Source organism: Pocillopora damicornis, chromosome 6, assembly GCF_964200805.1.
Source record: "Pocillopora damicornis chromosome 6, jaPocDami1.2, whole genome shotgun sequence".
Taxonomy (NCBI): domain Eukaryota; kingdom Metazoa; phylum Cnidaria; class Anthozoa; order Scleractinia; family Pocilloporidae; genus Pocillopora; species Pocillopora damicornis.
The window spans coordinates 18045001-18066447 of NC_142675.1; the positions used below are offsets into that span (position 1 = coordinate 18045001).

Below are 21447 nucleotides of genomic sequence, written 5' to 3' on the forward strand. Positions count from 1 at the left end.
GCAAATTTGATCATACTGGTTAATGAGAATCATACAAACTGAGGAAAACTGACCGCAAATAATTGTGAACCGTACGCATGAGTAAGTATTTTGCGTTGTCAGGTGATTTGATCTTCTACAAAAACATTATTGATTATCAATCGAGCAACATTGTACATATTTCCATCTGTAATTAAAAGCACTTACACATAGATCTATTTTTGTAGGAAAAAATCGATGGCGAGAGTTTTTCGCGTATCTTATAATCTGAACGATAGTTTTAAATTTAACAAATAACAATTCATTCAATTTACCTTAGTTGTCTCGTATTTAAAAGTGGCGTTTCTGGGGACCGAAGATTCTTCTCTGATTTTTCTTGTCTCAGCCCGCCACCCACCCCACCCCGCGCTATGCTGTTTTCACTTAGCGGCTGGTCAGCGGTCACGTTTATGAGGTAAACAAACCGATCGATTCCTGATCACCTTTCTTGTCGATCGGAAATCAAAATACCAGCGTGATATTGCCGCGAAGATGAAGCAGTTATGTTACTTGATTCGTACTTCACATTCGAGTCGAAGCTTGGGTGGCACAGGTTATTTCTTGCGGTGGAATCGACGAGGGGAATTCAGAAAGTTGTAGTGTTTGAATTGTTGGAATAAATGGTCGCATGGGGATAGTAAGTTCAACGAACAATTTCAAATTTTGCCGCTTGGATTGAAAGTAAAGTTCATTTGAATTGCTTTCGTATGTATTTCTGACGGTTTTAGATTTATCTGCTTGATTTATATCGGTTACGCTTCATGTTGACAAGTCCCTTAAAATGGCGGCCAAACTTGACGATTGCCGAAAATTAGGTAAGTTCACGGAGTTATAAAGTTCTCGTTAAGGTCGGGCCGTAAAGTTTTTTTCTGTAGTTATCTTTTCTATGGCACCTACTTCCTAGCTATGTTAGTCGGATCAGTTAAGAACGCCTCACTTTTTCAAAAATTTACCTTGAATTTGATCGGTTTTGGCGTGTTTGATTTAGGCGAACCGATAAGGTGTCATTCAAGTCTTCCTGTTTCCTTGATTGACACGTGATGTTTACGAAAGTCGCCTCAATAGATAAGATAGAGTTTATATACATGGCTGGGGTATTTTTTTTTTTTGCTGAGTTCCGTAGTTTTTTGTAAATTGTCCTCCAAAGTTGTATGAAATTAAAGTCTTGAAAAGTGTCACGACAAGCCTTCGCTCGAGTGAAATTTAATTTCCGTAAAACTCTGAAAAATAAAGAGATCCGATCAAACTGATTGTGGTTTCAGTATAGGTACATGAATGTCTTACAACACACGAGAACAGAGCGAAATCCGTGTCTCAAGCAAAATCGACCGGACCGCTTTTACAGAGACACTCTCTTAATGGCGTAGTCCTGTGGCGGACAATCTGCCTGAGAGCAAATGGAGCAGCTGGCAGGAAACTCAAGTTACGACACACGCACGTGCTTCAACCTCTACGTAATTATGAGCTTTCTGAATTTTTTTCACCAACCAACCTGAAACTAGCACTACGTATTCCACTCTCTCTAATCTCTGTTTGTGGTAGGCCAATTGGTTCTTGAGATTTTTTACTCCCAGCTCCAGAAGAGCGTAGTCCTCGTCACTCATCCTATTTAGACATGCCTCTGTGCTCACGTATGATTCTAGCAAGAGCGTTTGTCTTCTCTCGACTTCTTCCCTGGCCTCTGTCAACGTTGAAAAGGCCTGATAAGTGGAGCATGGATAGATTACATCGCTTTGCAAAAAAATATCAACACGACAATATAACTTAATTACTAGACTTGCTATACTATTTATCTTTGTCGGTCACTCAATACTAGACAGGATTTACTTCAATGAGGTGGTTTCTTTGGAATCAGCCCATTTCGGCGTGTTGACTGATCAAGCTAGCGTAGGCTCGGGTACTCTTCCTTGTGCGCACATTTCATTCTATAGTCGGACCTGTATTTAGCAGTCGCCCATGGAGAATGGCGGGGTAACCGTTGAATACAGGCTGACCGGAAAATGACTTGCGAGATGTTCGTGCGAAATATTTTTATTAAAAGTCCAAAGAAGAGAGATAATTCTAACGTTACAGCGTTTAAGGGGAATTTACAACCGCTTAATACAGGGTGACCACTTAATACGGTACGGCTTAATGAGCTTAATAAAGTTTTGACTTTATTGACATACTCGAGTTTAGATTTGAGTTCGACTTCGACGTGGAATTAATTATTCAAGTTGAACTACAATTTACGACGTAAACATATGCATAGAAATGCACTCAGAACTGAAATTTTAAAACAAAGGTAGATTCTGCTTTACAATAGAAAAGGACAACACAAAGGAAACTGTCATCTTTATCAAGAAAGATCACCCATCAGTACTTGAATGTTAGAAGATATCGATGGGCCATTGGTCATCAAAGAAGCGGAAACTATCAGAGGAATTTACTTGAAAGAGTAGGGCTCTAATTTCCAATATACAGCGATAACTAGCGCGGATGAGAGTCGTGATAAATTTGTCAACAGCCTATCATCATAGTTCTTAATTGGAGTATGAGCCCAGGTCCGACTGAAACTCGTTGAAGAAGTTCTTCTTTACAAATTTGACGAAGGATGACAAACAAAATGCAAGCTTAACATACTAAACATTTTCGCTTTCTTCGACACGAGCTCTGAATACAATTTAGGTTATGTCCATTGAACCGTGCTAGTCTGATTATCAGGTTTCACCCTCCTAGGTGATTTCGTTTTTTGATATACGCATGAAATAACGAAATGATAAATGTTGAACAGGGAACTCTAGCAGTGTAATTAAGAAGCTTTAAATCCGGAGTAAATGTTTGGTTTGACAATCAGTTCACAACCAATAAAGTTATTGGTGGTCATTGATTTCCCTTTGGTTCGCTGTTACGTACAGTGTCTGTGAATAAACCAATTTTTAACCTAGACATATAGAATGCCGGCCACAAGACAGCTGGTCGATAATTTCGGACGATAACTTCACCATTTCTCATTACCATAGGCCCGGTATTTAAGGCTATCAGTTCTTGATAATTCAGTGACAGTATGGCAATGTCAGTGCAACCTGAGTTTGAATCAACACGCAGCCATAGATGTTTTATTCTTACCTTCTCTGATATTCTGAGTGCCCTTTTAGCCCTCTGTTTCATCTGGTCTAACGTCTGCAGCCCTCTTGACGATAAACCTCGAGACTTCATTAACTCGGACATGAGCTCAATATCGTCGATTTCATCAATGTCTATCGACGCACTCATGCTGCGTACGCTCTTTAAGATGCCTCGAACAATGAACAGTTTCAAGAAGAGAGAGAAGAAAGTAACTATACGCCTCTTAGGTAACGTTCTGTTGAGCTGTTAATCACATACGGGGTTTTATATTTACGCCACTGCAGCTTTACCTTGGACTTACATTGTTACGGTTGAGTAAAAGCGGTTGTTATCGTTCAACCATCTAGACTGTTCTCTGATGAAAAACAAATCCTTTTCTAACAAATCAGGCCGCAGTATTGATATGGATAGATTAACTGATTTCCAATCAGTGATTCCTATCGCGAATATTACTTTTCCTCAGCTCTCAAAACTGTGTTATTTCTTTTCAAGATGAATCTGTCAGCAACAGCTGTGGACGAGATCTACGACATCGCAGTAATGGTTCAAACAATAGCGTGTTTAGGAGTTTCGCATGAAGGCTTAAAAACATTGGACAATATGAAAAGGGTATTGAAACAGAAAATCAAAATATGTTGCCGAAAAAATCCAGTTGGAATGTAAGAGAGGTAAGGACAATAAGCAATGCGAGGGTAACTGTCATCTACGTGTCACGAATCAAGTAATAAACCTTAGACAAAATTATAGCAAACATCAACACCAGATTTAGTCTTCTTGTTACGTGACAACTGTTTCTAAAAAGCATTAAAATCACGGGGCAGACACGCACTAGCTGGTATCGATCGATTATGTAAGTTGTTGCCCTTGGGAAGAAAGGTTGCTTTAAACACAATTTCTTAAGAACTGAGCTGTTAATGAAATGAAGCTGCCGCTCGATTCAGGAAGTTACTCCAAGTTTAAAGTTTAAAACACTTTATAGAGTTTCCCACTCATTGCCTCTTGTTGCCCATATCTTTTTAGTTTGTGTATTTTAGAACATAAACGCAGCGAAGTTGGAAAGTTAAAACTTCCGTTATTACTTCTGAAGAAATCACTGCTTTGACGCACAACTCCTCAACGTGCGCTAGATGATCATCTGGCGCACGTTAGTTAAAAATTTGAATTAACCGATTAACAAATGGATATAATTTTATTAAGGTGACAAAGGAGGTTTGCTGATGTGTCGTGACGCAACGTGACGCCACAACTAACTAATCAGCGGTTTTACATGATGCATTTGGTTCAAGTCAACGATTTTGCTTTAATTGATGATAATTCGGGACAACGAAGAGGTATTTTTATTCTGAATGGTTAAGAAGAATGCAATTCTTAGGTTGCGCAATATGGAGCAAGAAGAGGCAATTAGTGCAAAAGAAAATAAAACACTTATAAGTTGGCTTTGAACGCTGTCAGCATGCAAACGACTTTAAAAGCGTTTTTAAAATTGTTGTTTGATTGAACGCGGTCGTTTTGACGAAACGCACAACGAAATCTATAGTCGCGCCCTTTGCAGCTGAATAATTATGAAAAGTTCTCTCAAATTTTCCTCATGCACATAATTATCAAGTAATCACACGACCTTTCGCGCAATTTGAAATAAAAAAGCACCCCTACATCTTTGTAAAGAGTGCAACTCACACTTACCCTATGGGCTCATGCAGTAGTATTTTTTTATCATATAAACCACGGTATTATATAAGGATTTCCAGCCCTGAGAAAAGCCGTAACAACACACGTGAAAAATTCGATACTTTTTCAAATGTGTTTGATATCGCCAATCAGCTGCTGACACGTCGCTCCCCTTTCGCGCTACTCGGTCAGGTTGATGAGTGAACGACAAAGCCTTCACCACTCTCAATTCATGTTTGCTTGTCGGATCTTTCTCGTATATGGCTGTTAATTAATGAAAAATCCGTCTAGCTTTCATATAGTGACATTCAAACTTTCCTAGAAGGGAAAGAAAACCAAATTGTGAAAAAGTTACGTATTCAGTGGCTTTCGTAATGACATTTCTCGCGGCTGAGAACGAAAATCGACAAATAGAAGATTTGCCATGGGCAGACTTTAGCTATGTGGCTGAAAGATTTCTATAGGCAACGAAAAAGTTAATAACTCACAATTTTGAATATTGAAAATTACGCCCACTGTTGTTTTGTAGTGATTCAGCGCTTTTTTTTTTTCATATTGAGCTTTATAGCCAACGCACTTTACGAGTTTTGTTCGGGGATTATCGATCCTTTTATTTTCATTCGTTGAAAAAGTCGAATTCTCTCGTCAGTTAAATGCTATTGTGTTTATATGATAAACGAAATAATACATGTTTGCTTCTAGATATGGAATTTCGCTTACTGTGTTCAACTCGACATCTCACTCGTTGGCTGCGCTCACTTGTGAGCTATCGAGCTGGACACTCGTGCACCATGTATTATTTTCTATTTCTCTTTTTTTTTCTCGCGGTTATCGGTCTGTTTTAGATCAGAGTTGAGAGGTATCATAAAACCCTTGATGACCGGCCCAACGGGAAATAATGAGTTTTGCTACCCCAAAACTCGCTGTTTCCCTCGGAGACAGTCATTAATTGCCTACTGATTTCCATGTATAAGGCGTTCGTGGTGTTGAAAGAGGCCAAGGAAGAGTACAAACGAAAACAAGTAACCTTACAAAAATTCTTTAAGAACACGGAGACTTGTTTATACACCAAGATGAACGACAAACTTCGTACCCTCTTAGAGCAAAACATTGGAAACCTTGACGACAAATTTTATTCTCACAAACAGAGTCTGGAGAGAAAAGAATACGTTGTTCTCGTTGTAGGTTGGTAATCAAGAGTAAAAATTTTTTCGTCCACAACGATTCTTTATGTTCCCAAAGTTTGTGAGTCAGGAAGCTGACTTAAATTTATGATTAAACGAGAAACGACATTTCCTCTCGTTCTGTAACGTGATAAGTACAACTGGGATGTTGGGAGAAAACGAGAGAACCTTTCAGTTCCGCGAGCCGTTGAATCGAGTGATTTGTAACTTATGGGGCTTCTATGGACAACCAAAGTGGGTTTAAAATGTGATCCACTACTTTTATGACATAAGCCTTTATACTTGTTATAATTTTTTTCCTTTGTTTTCTCTCTTATTGAAACATTCATTCAAAAAAGTAATTTTTTGGACCGAAGGCTTTACTTTACTTTACTAGTCGATAGTTTACATGTTTTGGAAGAAGAGTTGAAACAATGAAACAATGTAAAAAAAATAACAATAAAAGGAAATCATAGCGTGACAACAATTAACTAATGAAACAAAGGGTGATACTGCTGCACAGACACTGGGCTAAAGGTAATTCATGAATCTAAAATTTTTTTAGGAAGCTGAATCATCCATTTATCGTTAAGTTCTATGGTGCTGCACTGATTAGAGAAGAAGATTTGTTGAGAGTAACTCTCGTGATGGAATTCTGCAAGGAAAACTTGATGGGACGCATTTTCTAGAATCAGGACAATATACCTAGTCTGTCCTTGACACCTGGTGCCACGAGAAGTCAAGAAACATCGCCCATGCTCTCGAGTTCATTCATATTCAGGGAATTGTTCACAGAGTTTCAATTTGGAAAAAATCATGGTAACTTGTACGGAAATGACATACGAATGAACATGGGAAGGTTTCCGAAAAAAGCTCTGGACTGGTATGGTGATATTAAATATTCGTTCTTAAATTGAATGAATAAATGGTAAAGGATACATTTGCAGGCTCTAAACAAGTATAAAATGATATAAAATCTTTATCTCAGTCTGAGTCAGCAGTGACTTGTTTCTCTAAACAAGCAGTCTTAAAACATTGTGGTTTCAAGTATTTTTTCACACTTGAAGTTCATATGATTTCATTCGTTACTTTACAGTTTGTTTTAGCCTGTCTCAGAATCTGTTTGAACGCACTTAAAACTATTGACTAGTTCTCAGCAGGAACACTCATATGATTCGCATTACTTGACAAACTATACTACATAATTTGTCCTGAATTATGATCGTTTTGAACTCCATTGCATCTGTCTGTATTTGTAATTTTCTAAAGCCACTCAAATTTTCTGATGCAAGGCCTCCCTTTTTCATTTGCCTTGAACACCAAGGGGAAATCTTAGGTTTTTGATTTTGCGATCTTAAGTGAGAGAGGGGGAGGGGATGAATCGTCACTTTAAAAGTCACTGCTTAAATCTATGCATGTACATGCGCAGGAAAGGCCACCTTTTTTCCAAAATAGTCCAAATTTTATCATATTTCAGAGTGGTATGTAACAAAAACAGCTCAAACACTCATTAGCTCTGCGCTTACATTTATAATGCATTTGAGTGAGAACCGCCTAAAAGAATTTTCTACTTCTGTCTTTTGTTATAGGCGTTATCTAACAGCTGTCACATGAAGTCAATGTCAGGTTCGCTAATGTCAGTGTTTCTAGAGAAGCCAAGATGACCACAGGAACAATGAAGGAAACTTTTTACATTGCCCCAGAAGTGATCAGATCAGGGTTTTACGATAGCAAGGCCGATATCTACAGCTTTGACATAATGCCCTGGGAGATGTGGTTTGGAGAGAGAGCCTTTACAGGTGTAGAGGGAGACGTGAGAGCGGTTTATGGTTAGTATGCTGAACGTAACAGACCAACACAAGACGATCAAGAAAGGAAGAAACCCCGGCCTGAATGGAAAGGTCTAATGCGGGGCTGCTTGGTTGAAGAAGCAGACAAACGACCAGATACCACAGCATGTCATCAAAGGTTGACCATGCTCTACCGGGACACATCTCCACCCATTTGAACTCTAATAATTTCAAGAAAATCTCTGGAGGTATAGAGCTAAAACCTAGTTTATTGTGACGTTTTGTACATAGTGTCAAGATTATGAAGTTATTAGTATCACGTATGTATGGTGATTTACATGATTATCAAATCATTTATCATCATATGCCTACCTTCACCCTTTGTCCAATCATACTGAGGGGGTCGAAGTTGAGGAGCGATAGAGTAGTGGTAGAGGTATACAAAATTTAAAAGTGACTCTTTAAGACATGGAGATTGGTTTATTGGTGAGTTTTGTGAAATCGAGATTCTCAAAGCGCTTGCAGGACAAACAAAGATCATCATACGGCTTTATTGAAATACTAATACAGCAATAATAATAATAATAATAATAATAAGAATGAAATCATAAATTTTAATTCACTAAAATTCTTTTCCTATAATATAGTATAAACTTAATAAAATTTAAATCTGTCATAGGTCTCATTTCACATAGTTATTTCATTCTAATGATTACATTCCATCGACTACAATCTGTTACTTCCTAATCCTATCCTTAACTATTTCCGAGTTCAACCTAGCTCAAGGGAAATATCATGGAAAATCTTATTTGAAGATAAAAAAACATCCATCTTATATATTAAAAAATCTAAAAATATTCTCAAAAAAAACAAAAAACAAAACAAAACTAAAACAAAACAAAAAAAAACAAAAACAAAAACAAAAACAAAAACTATTCTCTAAATCCTGCTGGTTCTTTTTCGATCTCAAAGTCGCAATGTTCAATTTTCAGAGGGACACGCCTAGTGTCCCTCTGAATAGTGGTGCGTGAACCTCTTAGGCAAAGTAAGGTGGACCTTAGTAGAGCGAAGGACACTTTTGAACGCATCCATGAAATCGTTGTTGTGTAGTTCTCCAAAAAATTAAGCAAAGTTGGTAGACAATCTGATAAGGATAATTTTTGACGATTATGGCATTAGTTGTGAAAAGGATGATGACGATGGGAATGAGGAAAAAAATATCAATCAGTTATGTACAGACCGTGACCGTGACTAAAGATGAGTTCTTGTTATTTACCATGATACTTCGTTTACAAATGGGTATGATTGTTTGTAAATTTTTTTTTTGTTTTTAAGGGAAAAGTTATCTAATAGCATAGTGAAAAAGATTTGTTCTCTGAGTATTGCAAAAGTTTGTATTTGTTGTGTAAAATGTAGTTCTTTCGTTCAAATAGGTAAAATGGTTACGGTTGGTATGTTGCGTTCAACGATGGCCCATGGATGTTTGAATTTACTGAGCTATAAGATACATTTATGTCAATAATCGGCCAATACCTAGAACTTGAAGCAAAAGAGCTCCATCACCGAATTGAATTAAACTGGATTGAGTCAGCGATGGAAATTCATTTGAGGGAGAACATCAGATACATGAACATCACGATGAAGTACCTGAACCATTGCATATTCAAGACATTGACCGTATGGTACATAGACTATATATACTAACGTAACGTTTAGCTAAGTTACGACGAGTTTCGTTGCTGTTTGTCTGTGGTTATTTGCGGATAAAAAAATGGAAATCTTTGTTATTTTAGGAAATCAGTTTCAATAGGGAAAATTCAGTATTTATCAGCTGTGGGGAAGGGGTCGAGGGGATTTTTAACTTTGTGAGGGGGGAACACATGGTTTTCAGGGGCTAAAAGAGTTTAAAGTAGGACTATAGAAAATTGATTATTGATGAGAGTGAGGGGCGCAGTGACAAAACGAGAGCGCATGTTTTGCCACTCGAGTCATTTAAACGTTGAGGACCACGATTCTTCTTCTGCAACTGATAAGCTGACGTGATTTTTTTCCGCGAGAAAACAAATGTTTTCTCCGAGGGCTGGGGGGTTGCCTAAGGAGAAGGCGACAGCGAGAAGCACCACAGCGATAAAAGTGCTATGAGCTTCGTAGCCATCTTACGGCTGCTCAACTTAGTCACTGAATTCACACCTACGTGACGAAGAAGGTTTGACAGAAACTTTCCTGAAAAAGGCAACCTTACCTGTTTTGGTTTGGGCTAATCGCCGCAAAATGAACACAAGCAATGCGAATTTTAAAAATGCCGCAATTCTGCTTAGTGTAGTGTTACTATGGAGATATTTTCGTTCCCATTTCTTTGCACGCATAAACTTAAAGCGAGTTAAAAGCATACGCACTCAGTTCGCCGCTGTGTCAGCACATGTAGAAAGTGTTGGAAGATCGATAGAAGAAAAACCTGGATCAAGTCTTTATTTGACTTTCACAGTTTGCGATCTTAAGAAACGATTAAGTCTAACCATCTTTGTAAAAGCTTCGTTTACCAATTTTTAAGGGGTAATGATGGGAATTTGTTTCTTCTTCCCAAGTTTAATCACACAATTCCTTAATGAAAACGTACGCTGCTAGTACTAAAATTCCTTCTAAGGGAACTTCTGTTCACGTTATTTGACCCTTTTTATACTTACAACTCCATCTCTGATATCTGACCTTCTTACATTATATTTAATCTAACTTCTTAAAAAACAGAATGCTCTTCACGAAATTATCTAAGAGTAAACGATCACAAGTGTCTTATACCAGATGGTGAAACTAACTTTAAAATTCGGCAAAAAGCTTTCTTACAAGCTGAAAGAACAATATTTGCCTTTAGAATATTCTTGTTGTTCTTCGTTCAAAATAGTAACACGTCAACTATTTGACAAAAGCCCCAAAAAAAGTAGATTGGAAGGAGATTAAAACACATGATAACCAGCTCATATTAAAGGAAATCTATTAAATCATTGAAACTATTATATGTTTGTATACTTTACGATACTATGAGAATATGACTGGACTATGCCTTTTTAATATGAGAGTACGGTCGCTCACCCTCTCTCTTTCTTTCTTGATTAAGACTTTCTCGAGTCTCTTTTATGCTTGCAGGGTCTAAAGAATACCAGAACATAAGGATAGAGATCCTGCAAAGATTTAAAGACCGACTATGCACCAGTCCTACATTCTGTCAACTGCGTAAGAATCGATATATATCATACACTTCTTGCTTTAACTTTCATGCCTGACGAAGCAACGGGCTAACAACCCTGTACCGTAACAAAAGATCCTCTGACAGACAAAGCAACAGAGGAGCCAACTACACCTGTGCGCTTAATTAGGCCTCTCGGAATCATCCAAAATGACACTGGTCTCGATAGAAGTCCTTAGTATCAGCACTGACTAAGACTAAAAGAGGTTTCTATAATGTACGAACTAAGTTTGAAACGAGAAAAATTGGCGCGGGTTAGGTCAATCTATTTGCTGCAACAGTCATAAGGGATATCTTAAAACACTCTAAATCACTGTTGCTCCAAAACAGTTTACACTTGAAAAGTAAACTCGTTCAAGGTGGTTGCCTAATAACCAGTGTTTACGACGATGGTACGGCAGATTCCCGATAGAGCTGAAACAACTTCTTATAACACTCGCTCGCATCTGGTCGATTATCAGGTTTTTCGTCCCAGCAACGCTGCATCAGATCACGCAAACCAGCTGGAGGCTCCTTTGAGCCTTCGACATGCGTAGGTCTTACACCCTCAACCACTTTTTCAAAACACTCATGCACATTTCCTTCCACATCAAGAAGAGGTCTGCTACCATACCACATCTCCCAGAGCATTATGCCGAAGCTGTAGATGTCTGCTTTGTAATCGTACAAATGCGACTTGATCACTTCAGGAGCGAGATACAAAGGAGTTCCCATCATGGTACCCATGATCGCTTTGGCTTCTTTAGAAACACCGACATCGGCTAGTTTGGCAATATTTTCTTGCGACAGCTGTGGGAAAATTAGATAAATTCGATGGAAAAAATACATTTTTAATACCAAAGTCAAAAAATTTCGACTGTTAAAAAATTAAGTAATATTAGAAAAGGGTAGTCGTCAGGAAAGGCCGAATAGAGATGAATCAGGCTCTGTTACTAGAAAATTTTTTAAATCTACCACCATTTTAAACTATCTTTGAAACGCATTATAAGCAGTTTTAACTCATAGTTTTAACTTCTCTAAGTTGAGTCAGTTTTGTTCATGTTAGTTTCCGATAAAACGTTAAGTGTTGTGACCGCTTGTGATTTCATTCAAAAAAATGTCCTGTAGAAACCGAGGAATTATAATATGGGTTTCTCCAAGTGGAACCCAAAACAGACGAGACCTTTCATAAGATAAGACATAGTAAAAACGAGACGCCTGGAGGTGTTAACTTGGGATACGTTAGTCGTTATCTACAGTCACACTGGTTTTTACATGGAAAATAATGAAGTTAATGTTGAACTTTCAAAGTGCAGGAATTAAATCGAAAACTAAAGACAACACAGGATATCATGTGCGGTCGCCCATCCAACCTCAACTAGTTTCATTGAGAAGCACAAACACGCGGCTAATTTCCATATCTGACTACAACGACACTCAAGCGAATTTATAGCGTGGTCTGCCACAGGTATCCCACGTAGAAAGCAGGCAAACCGGGTGAAAGCGAGCAAATTGGAATTCGATGAAGTGCGAGAGAGTCTCGAAGGATGAAGATGATTATAATTAAAAATAGTCACGATAACCAGTACTCCCAATTTTGAACTCACCAATATATTTTCCAGCTTGAGATCTCTGTGAACGATACCTTGTCTGTGAATGTATTTCAAAGCATTGGCGATGTCTTTTGCCCATCCGATCACATCTCTCGCAGCTGTAGCAGTTGATGACCTACCAGGTATATTTCTTTCATGCCGGAAAATGTGCCTCATCAAGTTTTCCTTACAGAGCTCCATCACCAGTATTGCTTTCAGCTGCTCCCCTTCCTTATGCAGTGCTGCACCATAGAACTTTACAATAAAGGGATAATTAAGCTTCCTACAAAAAGAAAACGTAACGTAAACAACCTACACTTATAAAACAGTATGTTTATTATCTATACTTCCATCCAAACATTTTCTGATACTAACAGAAAAATTTTGATCAGTCAAGAGCTTCTTCTGTTGGCAACCATTTCCCTTTATCTCATGACCTTTATGCTTGATTCAGCGCGATAATGCAAGGAGCAATTAAACGCTAGTCCAACTTAAGAGCTCTTAGAGTGATGAATTGTTGAGAAAATGAATGGTGATATGTCTCCCTATATAGGTTTTTCCTAATTAATATCCCGATGTGCCTTAAACTATACCTAGATCTGTGTGTTCTGAAAGCGTCGGAAAAATATCCTGTGGTTAAAAAATAAATCTTCTCATTACGATGAGCTCCTTGAACAGAAAAGAATTTTACGACTAAGAAAATATCTCATCAGCTACCGTCCAGAATATATTTAGTGCTTTCCTAAGGTTTTAACTAATGGGCTTTTTTTTGTCATAAAACAATACAACATTTCACGATTCCTAAAATAACAAACCAACCTGAGTATCTCTGTTTCCGAAATGAAGCCACCAGCGGTAACTTCATCGAGCTTGTCGTTCAACACTTTCACAGCAACGTCTACGGGTTTATTCTCTCCTCGTATCCTCAGTTTTCCTCGATAAACACAAGCGAACGCTCCACTTCCAAGAGGTGCATCGTCTTGCCACTCCAGATCGTCGCAACTGATGTCCATGGTGCGAACTTCTTTGATGCCAAATAGGGCCATCCCATCCCTTATTTGTACACTCTCCTCGAGTAACGGTGTGTAGAAATCTTCTACTTCTTTCTTAGAACGGTTCTCATTACTCAATTGTTGACACAACATTTTGTCCTCTTCTATGAGCTGAGGGATCCGATCTAAAACCTGCTTTAGACAAACCCGAGCTTCTTTGAGCTGTTCCATCACAAACGGCCTCAGATGCTGTTCTTGAACTACTTCATTCAGATATTCTTGGGAAGCTTTCGACATAAAGGCACACTTGTCGTTGTTGTATTGTCTTGTTTTATTCCAGTTTTCTAACTTCCCTTTAACTTCTATGGCGCCAAGTACCGGGACACCGACCACTAGGACAACCAGACCAATTGGAAACCAAAGTGGACTTGTGACCCCGATCATGACTTTTTCGGCAACGCTAAAGTCATCTGATACCGATGGGCCACTTGTTGAGCGGGTAACACCTCCAGCTAGGACAGAACCCTCCAGCGTTCGAAGTTGACCCTCGACGTAGCGGAACCTCTCCTGAAACTTTTGAATCAAAGAGGCGCGAGCATCGGAAAAGACATGGTTCTTTTCTTCCCATTCCTTTATCTTTTCTCGAAGTCGCCTCCTCAGCGCATTTTGGATGTAATTCTGAGTTATTTCCCAGCTTTCTTTGGTATTTGGAACTTCATCCAATGTCCACGAAGAAAACTGCTGCATAACTTCTGAGGACTTAAGGTATGTGGACAGTGCACTAACAGCTTCGTCTGTTATCTCTTTGAGGTGCAACTGCAGCTGTTTTCCTACCGTATCTTGCTCTCTCTCAATACTTTGAAGGCGGTCAGTGACAAACTTCATTCTATCTATCACTTTTTTACGATCTTCGGACGAATTACGAACGAACGCTGTCGTGTGAAGGGCCATACGTGCAAGAAGATAGTCAAGCCACCTAAGAATAAAGGACATTTTCACTTTTATACTTTGTCACTATATCTACTCATGCAAAGCCAAGCTGAAGAGTTTCTTGGGTTTTTTCGCACTGAGTTAACATTTTGTGCAGTGGATTACCTTCGGCTTATGCTTTTTGTTTCCTGATAAATGCATTTCACGCAGCCAATCAGAATGGAGATATTTTTCATTCCTATTATCAGAACTAAAAATACATTTTCAACAGATGCAACTTCTTGAATAATCATTCGTCGCTAAAGATTCAAGACAATTTACCTCCACTGAATATGAAGTCTTGCTTCAATACTTTTCAAAACCATGGACTTGATACCATTCATTAGTTCAGCAAACTCCTCCGTGACCATTCCAAGCTTCTGAGCTTCACTGGCTTCTTTTGCTGACATATAAATGATCTGAGATTCTGGATCTAAAAAAGGCCAGCACTCTTTGAGTTTTGTCACGATATGGTTTTTCACGTCCTCAGTTTCCTCGGACGGAATATAGTCCCACTTGTTGCAGACGAATAGAGCACAGTTTGAGGAAGACTCCCTTTGTTTGTCAAGAGATACCCTTCTTGTGTGTTCGATAAGTTTTCCTAACTGAAGACAAAGAGACAGAATTAGCTATTTGCCGACTTTTTTTTTGGTTAGTTCAGTAGTCGCTTTTTTTGTAACGTTACGTCTTACGTTATCGCTCTTATCGCTTTCTTATTCGCCTTCTTCTAACACATTTGACGAAAAGTTTTGAACAGTTACGTTACTCTAACTCATCTTTAAAATAGAGATTTCAAAAAATAATACGATTTTTGTAGCACATTTTTCCTTTAATTATTTCTGCAATGAGAATGCATTTCGCGCTTTAAAGTGCCTTACCCTATCTGGCTGTATTCCTCCGGCGTGCTCGCTGTTGATGACGTAAATAAATGCGAAAGCCTCTGGAAGGTACTTATTTACTATGTCATCCATGATGGTAGATTCGCCAATTCCTGGACTGTCGACTATCACGATATTTTCCTAAAAGACACGCAAAATATGAGATGTAACAAGCAAGATATTGAATATAAAAGCGATCTTTGCTTTTATTTTCATTTCAATTTCATTTCTTAATCCGCAGATCGCATACATGATTTTCATACATTCACAGACGCTGAAGCAAAACATTGACCTTGAGGATCGCTCCCTAGAGTGCTTTTCGATTGTTTGTCATCAGACCAAGCCCAAAGTAATCACAACAGTCAACCAGAACAAAAGAGAACATGACACAATACAATGAGAACCCAAAGAAAAAATAAGCGAACTACGTCGAATAATTACTGAGCTTGCTCATGTCTAACCTTCAACAGATTTTGAGGCCAAAACAACTCAATCTTTTCGTAATCTGAACCCTTTTCTCTGTTCGTCTTTAGGTGGACGAATTCGGAAATCTGTTGAAGGTAACTCTGCTCGGAGGCTTCGGATGGCTTGTTTAAGAGGACGGTCTTTGAGGTATCCCCTGATCCTTTGTCTTTAAAGTGCGCCACCAGCTTTGGTGTATCTCCATATCTTAATTCACAGATGGTGGATGTGGTACTCAGAACTGTGTAAGGAAGAAGCTGCTCTCCAAGGATAAGATTTAACAAAGTGCTCTTTCCTGAACTTGTTTCGCCTGTTAAGTATAAACAGGTGAAAATAAGGAGGGAAGATGGAAAAGAAACATTGGCAAGAACGGGTCGATTCTTCTTAAGTTACATCGAACAAGAGAATCTGCTTCCCCGGTCCTTTCCACCAGAAATCCCTCACAAAACAGAATTTCCCTTCTTCTTTGTAACTAAGAATGGGATGTTTGGGAAGAGTTGTGAGATAAAAGGACTGGTCAGTTGAGCCCCTTGTGACATACAAGAACCAAGTAGCAAACTGGATTATTGAAAAATGGCGAATGAATGAATGAGTGATCTTTAGTCGATCAATCAAAGTTATAAAATTTAAATGATGTGAGATTCACGATTTCTGTAGAATTCAAAAAGTAATCGTATGACAGTCGAGTTTGACTAGAAGATATTAGTGATAAAGTTCTCACTTTTAATATAGCTGAAGGGAGTATATTCAACGAAAGCATTATTAATGGAGGATAAAACATACCGAGGGTGATTTGCCCTCAGAAATATGGTTTTATCGTACTTCATGGCTCGATCATTAGCCTATTAATTAGCTAGGGTAGGATTGGTATGATAACTGAATGAAGGCCTTCTTTCTTTTTCCAGGCTTGAATTTAACCCTTTAACTTTCATGATTGACCAAGACAGAATTTCTCCTTACAATATCAGTACAATATAAAGCAGACGAAGGATGAGAATAAATAAAAATATCATATAGAGGATTATAAGTTGATCCAATACCAAATTCTCCAAACTAACATCACAAGAACTGTATGGCTCACAGTAAGGGGAATTACTAAAGAGATCTTGGGAGTTAAAGGATTAAGTCTATTGGGTGAGGAAGTTGGCGAAACTAAAATTTCAAAGCAATGGCGGTCAAACTGTTTATTTATAACAAACCTGCAACAAGAACAATGTACTCTCTTTTCAGCAGGTTTTGTTTGTGGGAAGCGATTTTTTCTTTGAGGTTTCCGATGTTCTGTTCCAAAAGGGCATGAACTTTTCCATCCATACTTTGCAAGCAAACATCCGTGCGTTCGTAGAAACTTAACAAGGTTGCTCGTTTTCTCTCGTCTTCTTTCTTTGCCTCCGTCAACACTGAAAAGGCCTGATAAAAGGCACAAAATGAAACAAATGCTGTGCATCAACATTCGCCTGTGTAAATTAAAGATTACTTTTCGGTCTAATTCGTTAATTTAACCGTTTTACAGTCATTTTGGAAATTCTTGTTAATAATAACATCACTTCTAGATACACATCGCTGTTCTGAGCGCAGCTTAATCTAGGTAATAGATTCATTAGGCTTGCCACGTGCATATGGAAAATCACGGATTTGCTCAAATCTTTTAAGAATATCTCAGTGCACAATAATCACATCAGATTGAGACTTTCCAAACCTGTTGCACATGTGTTACAAATGGTTTTGGACTAAACAGAGGTAGAATAAAGTATCTTTGAAAACATTGAGTCGGAGCCGAACAGTGAAGTTAGCGACAAAACCAACTTGAGTTTCGTTTATAATCGTAAGACTTAACAGATGGTGAAAATGGTTTCTTTCTGAGCAAAGTGGCAAACAAAAGCCTGGGAGAGACAGATCGTTTTCAATTCATTGTGCGAGTCATAATTCCTATGTTAGAAAACAAGTTACCTCAAAATGTAATGCTCATAAGTTGTTTTTCATTTGCCTTCCGTTTTTTCGGTGTTTTTATTGGAACATTGTCAAGATTTTAAATTGATTCTGCGTTCTAAACAGTTGGCAAGCGTTATGGTCTGCCACGTGATCACACTGGTGATTGAATTACCTAATCGTATTGTTTACGACGAATGAAGCGGAGCGAACCAATGTGTTGACATAGGCAAAATGCACAAATGACAAGCTTTTGGAACGGGCAAGGTTGCCATATATTGTTTTCATTTGATTTGACGTTGTTGTCAATTTCATTCTCACGATCGAAAATTGAGACTATTCCAATTTCTCATCGAAATAACGTTTTTAGTTATTGTCTGAAACTACTGAATATCTCATGAAAGGTGTTTGTCATCGTAGTTTAAAATGACAGCTGTGTTAATCGTTTGTCTCACGATTTAGTCACATGGACGTGGATCGCGACGTTTCGCCTGCTACACTGAATAACTGTAGAGAAACAACGAGTGCAATTTTCTCCTTTCGAACGGATGAACAGAACGGGCGTCAATCCGTTCGAACGGATGCCGCAGTTCTCCGAACGGACACTTTTAGTTGGCGAACGGATGTCGCAATACTTCGAACGGATGCTAATGTATTTCGAACGGATATGCAAACCGTTCGAACGGTTTGTCGAACGCTTTGAACGGATTTTTTTTAGGCGTTCGAACGGATGACGAACGGATAACGAACGGTTTACCTGTTCGAACGGATAACCGTTTGTGTCCGTTTTGCCTTTCACGGTCACAAATGTGCATGTATCATGCGAACAAGAGCAAATTTTGATGTTTAGCCATGGCAGGAAAGGTTGCCAACTCTTCGCTGACAATTACGAAGAGCAGAAAAAAAAAATCTGTGGCTTCCCTTTACCGTAGAAGAGCATCAGGTCACTCCGGGCTAAGTCCGTGGTCGTTTATTTTACAGAAATTATGCAAGTATTTCTAAGAAAACAAAGAAATGTAAACCTGATACAATCGCCAGTATCTTCCCAAGTAGTAAAAATGTTTCCGAACTACAACCATAGAGCACAAGGAAAAGCCAGGAGTGAAGCAGATTTCACCAAAATTTATCAATCCTCGATGATCTAAGAGCCGTATTTCTCAATTTGAACCCTCGAGACCCGATCATTGCTCAACCACGCTTGCTAAATTAAGAATATTAGTATGCATGATAACCTCTCACTGTGGAAGCAAAACTTTGCAATTTCTTATTTTGAATCATTTTGCTGACACCCAGTTGTAAGAATCGTTTATGGAAGTATCAATAAGTAATTAGCCGCCTTTTAGATTGCTCTACGTACTGTTTAGTTTGAACTTAGAGAAACATTTGGCGGGTGAATGTATGCTACTATTTCTGTTCATGGAAATAAGGTTTCTTCTAGTACTATTCATTTCTGAGATGCCATCATTGAATAGATCGCCGTGGTGTAAAATCGCAAACGATAGCTAAACTAGAATCGGGAGATTTGTTAAACAACTCGCGACTGAATCTCACGATATGATCAGCCTTTACCATTTATTAAAAGTCACACCCAGATACTTCTGAAAATGTCGTTTATGAATTGAGTTTGCTGGTAGTCCATATTTTAAAAAGATATTGTAGATTTCTCACCTCCTTTGCCGTCCAACTTGACTTCCTCTCTGACGACTGGAGTGTCTCTTTTACCTTTGCTTTCATTTCGTCCAACGATTTCAGCCCCTTGGTCGAAATTTTGAGTGAAGCCATTGTGGTTACCATCTCCGAGATGTCGTCGATCTTGTCGATGTCTTGTAATGCACTCATGTTGCCAATCGATAACTTGAGCGCTAATTATCAAAATTTCATCAGTTTCAAGGCTAAAAAAGCTTTGAGAATTGCGAAAAAGGAAAAACCTAGATCTTTACAGTTTCGTTTGATTTATGATAGTCCAATTCACACAAGGGGTCTGATTACAATGGTGCATTGTTACGGATCCTTGCCACTGACGTCATTGTCTGAGCAATGGCATTCGAAACATGGCATTCGAAACATGACTAATCACGCAATAAGTAAATTTCGAGAAGAGTTAATCAACGATAGGTCTAGGTACATAGAGAAAGTTACGGGAAATGGCGTTTTGTTGATTGCAATCAATGCTTGTCTTTTTATAACGTTTGTCGAAGAGGAGCAATATATTCCAGAAATCGCAAGTCCTCAAAAAGGAAGTTCGTTATCGTTGCTGACTTGTTTTTTGTTTACTTTATTCATTTGTAGTGTCATTTCTTTTACTGATTAGAACCAGCAGAATATAAACAGTCTATGTTCTCTTGTTGGAACCCTACACCACGTGGACCGTCAAAAGAGTTTCATGCTTGTGAAGCCGAATGCGTCATGTAATTTGGTTGTGAAGGTAAGCAAGCCAACCTGAGATCTATCCAGAGTTCTCTGCCGCTCGAAGAATTTGGAGAGAAGAAAGGCAAAGACACCTCCTCGTGCCTTTGGCTAGTGTTGGCTTCTCGCCCTCTGAGTTCGTACACTAAGCCGATATCCACATCCATATAGTTTTCAGGTTTGAAAAAAGTCACTGCCTTCAAAAATCCTCAGTTCCTTGCCCTGAGAGCCCAACCTCATCAAAACATTGGCAACAGGAGCGATTAGCAAATTAATGATATAAACAAGAGAGCCTATTCCCACATACAGCCAACTCAATCCTGTCAACGTATTATGGACAGGGCAGTTTAAACATGGTGTATGGATATGCCAAAAGTTTTCCGTTTCCTTGACTAATTATTTTGTAATAGTGTTTATAAGTTGTGGAAAATGGTTGGGTTGAAATATAATACAAAGACTTGCCAGTAGATAGTCAAATGAAAACTTTGTACATATCAATAACATTGATTGTTGCGATTCATGTTAACATGTAGCAACAAATCCACCTCCCAGTAAATTCAGCTATCTGCAAACACGAGAAAATACCATCTAAAACTTTTCAACCTATTTAAAATAGCCAATAACAACATTAACTCAGCTTTTAAATTAAAGAGAAAACTTAATTGGTGTTTGGAATTGATTTTTGTAATGTAAAAATGAAATCCAGGTAATGTCTTAAGTTTTCTTGAAGACGTCCACATTATATGCAATTACAACAGAGGTTACCGAATTAAATAACAGAAAAAATCTCAGACATCGTGTATTTCCAGCCAGAGGACAATTATGAAATAGAAAGCGCCAAAACGAAAAAGTTTTAAAAAAGTACAGGTTCAAACACGAGTTGAAAATTACCTTTCTTTTTAATTTTCTACCCAAACAGAGGAAGTTGAAACGTCAGGGAAAAACGGTGGGGCAAGCAGTCATACCTGGCAACTTTAAGAGAAGATATAAGAGAAGCCCATGCGATTCTGGCGTATCGTTTTACTGATTCACTATGCTCACGTGTATACTCTTCAATCGACCGGTGATGGCTTAACGCAAAGTAGTTTATCGTCGTTTCTTTCAATTTTGGCTCATTAGCCCATACCGAAATTATAAGTCGCGCTCAGTAGAATATAAATTCAACTGATGCTGACATCATACACTTGATTTGAAGAAGATAACATTCCCCATCTTCGAAAATTTGCTCAAATCATCAGGAACAACGACGAAAGTC

The 21447-nt window shown here is 38.4% G+C and overlaps 3 protein-coding genes across 3 annotated transcripts in view; all 3 read right to left on the reverse strand.

The window, feature by feature from the left end:
* LOC149044273 (uncharacterized) overlaps positions 1 to 3668 on the reverse strand; it is an 11494-nt gene extending 7826 nt beyond the window's left edge. Inside the window, exons 1-2 of the mRNA XM_089210944.1 lie at positions 3127 to 3668; positions 1511 to 1718 (exon numbers count right to left, since the gene is read on the reverse strand). Of these exons, the coding sequence (XP_089067070.1) occupies positions 1511 to 1718; positions 3127 to 3273 (355 nt within the window). The 5' untranslated portion in view covers positions 3274 to 3668. The remainder of the gene's footprint in view (positions 1 to 1510; positions 1719 to 3126) is intronic.
* Positions 1 to 21447, reverse strand: part of LOC149044270 (A disintegrin and metalloproteinase with thrombospondin motifs 3-like) — an 82929-nt gene that overhangs the window by 29257 nt on the left and 32225 nt on the right. The gene's annotated exons all lie outside the window — the stretch shown is intronic.
* Positions 10191 to 19778, reverse strand: LOC149044274 (uncharacterized). The gene is made up of 8 exons (XM_089210933.1): positions 19455 to 19778; positions 17060 to 17267; positions 15860 to 16170; positions 15399 to 15539; positions 14803 to 15125; positions 13379 to 14527; positions 12575 to 12842; positions 10191 to 11777 (listed from the first exon to the last, which is right to left on the reverse strand). Exons 1-8 carry the CDS (start codon positions 19623 to 19625, stop codon positions 11370 to 11372), a joined length of 2979 nt encoding a protein of 992 aa, XP_089067059.1. The 5' UTR covers positions 19626 to 19778; the 3' UTR covers positions 10191 to 11369.

What these genes read in the sequence shown, in the direction of transcription:
- LOC149044274 (XM_089210933.1), bottom strand. Translation starts at nt 19,625, where the DNA reads ATGAGTGCATTACAAGACATCGACAAGATCGACGACATCTCGGAGATG. An exon ending in GAGGAATACAGCCAGATAGG is followed by an intron (nt 15,126 to 15,398) that starts GTAAGGCACTTT and finishes CTTTGTCTTCAG; the next exon opens with TTAGGAAAACTTATCGAACA. An exon ending in TCGGAAACAGAGATACTCAG is followed by an intron (nt 12,843 to 13,378) that starts GTTGGTTTGTTA and finishes TTCTTTTTGTAG; the next exon opens with GAAGCTTAATTATCCCTTTA.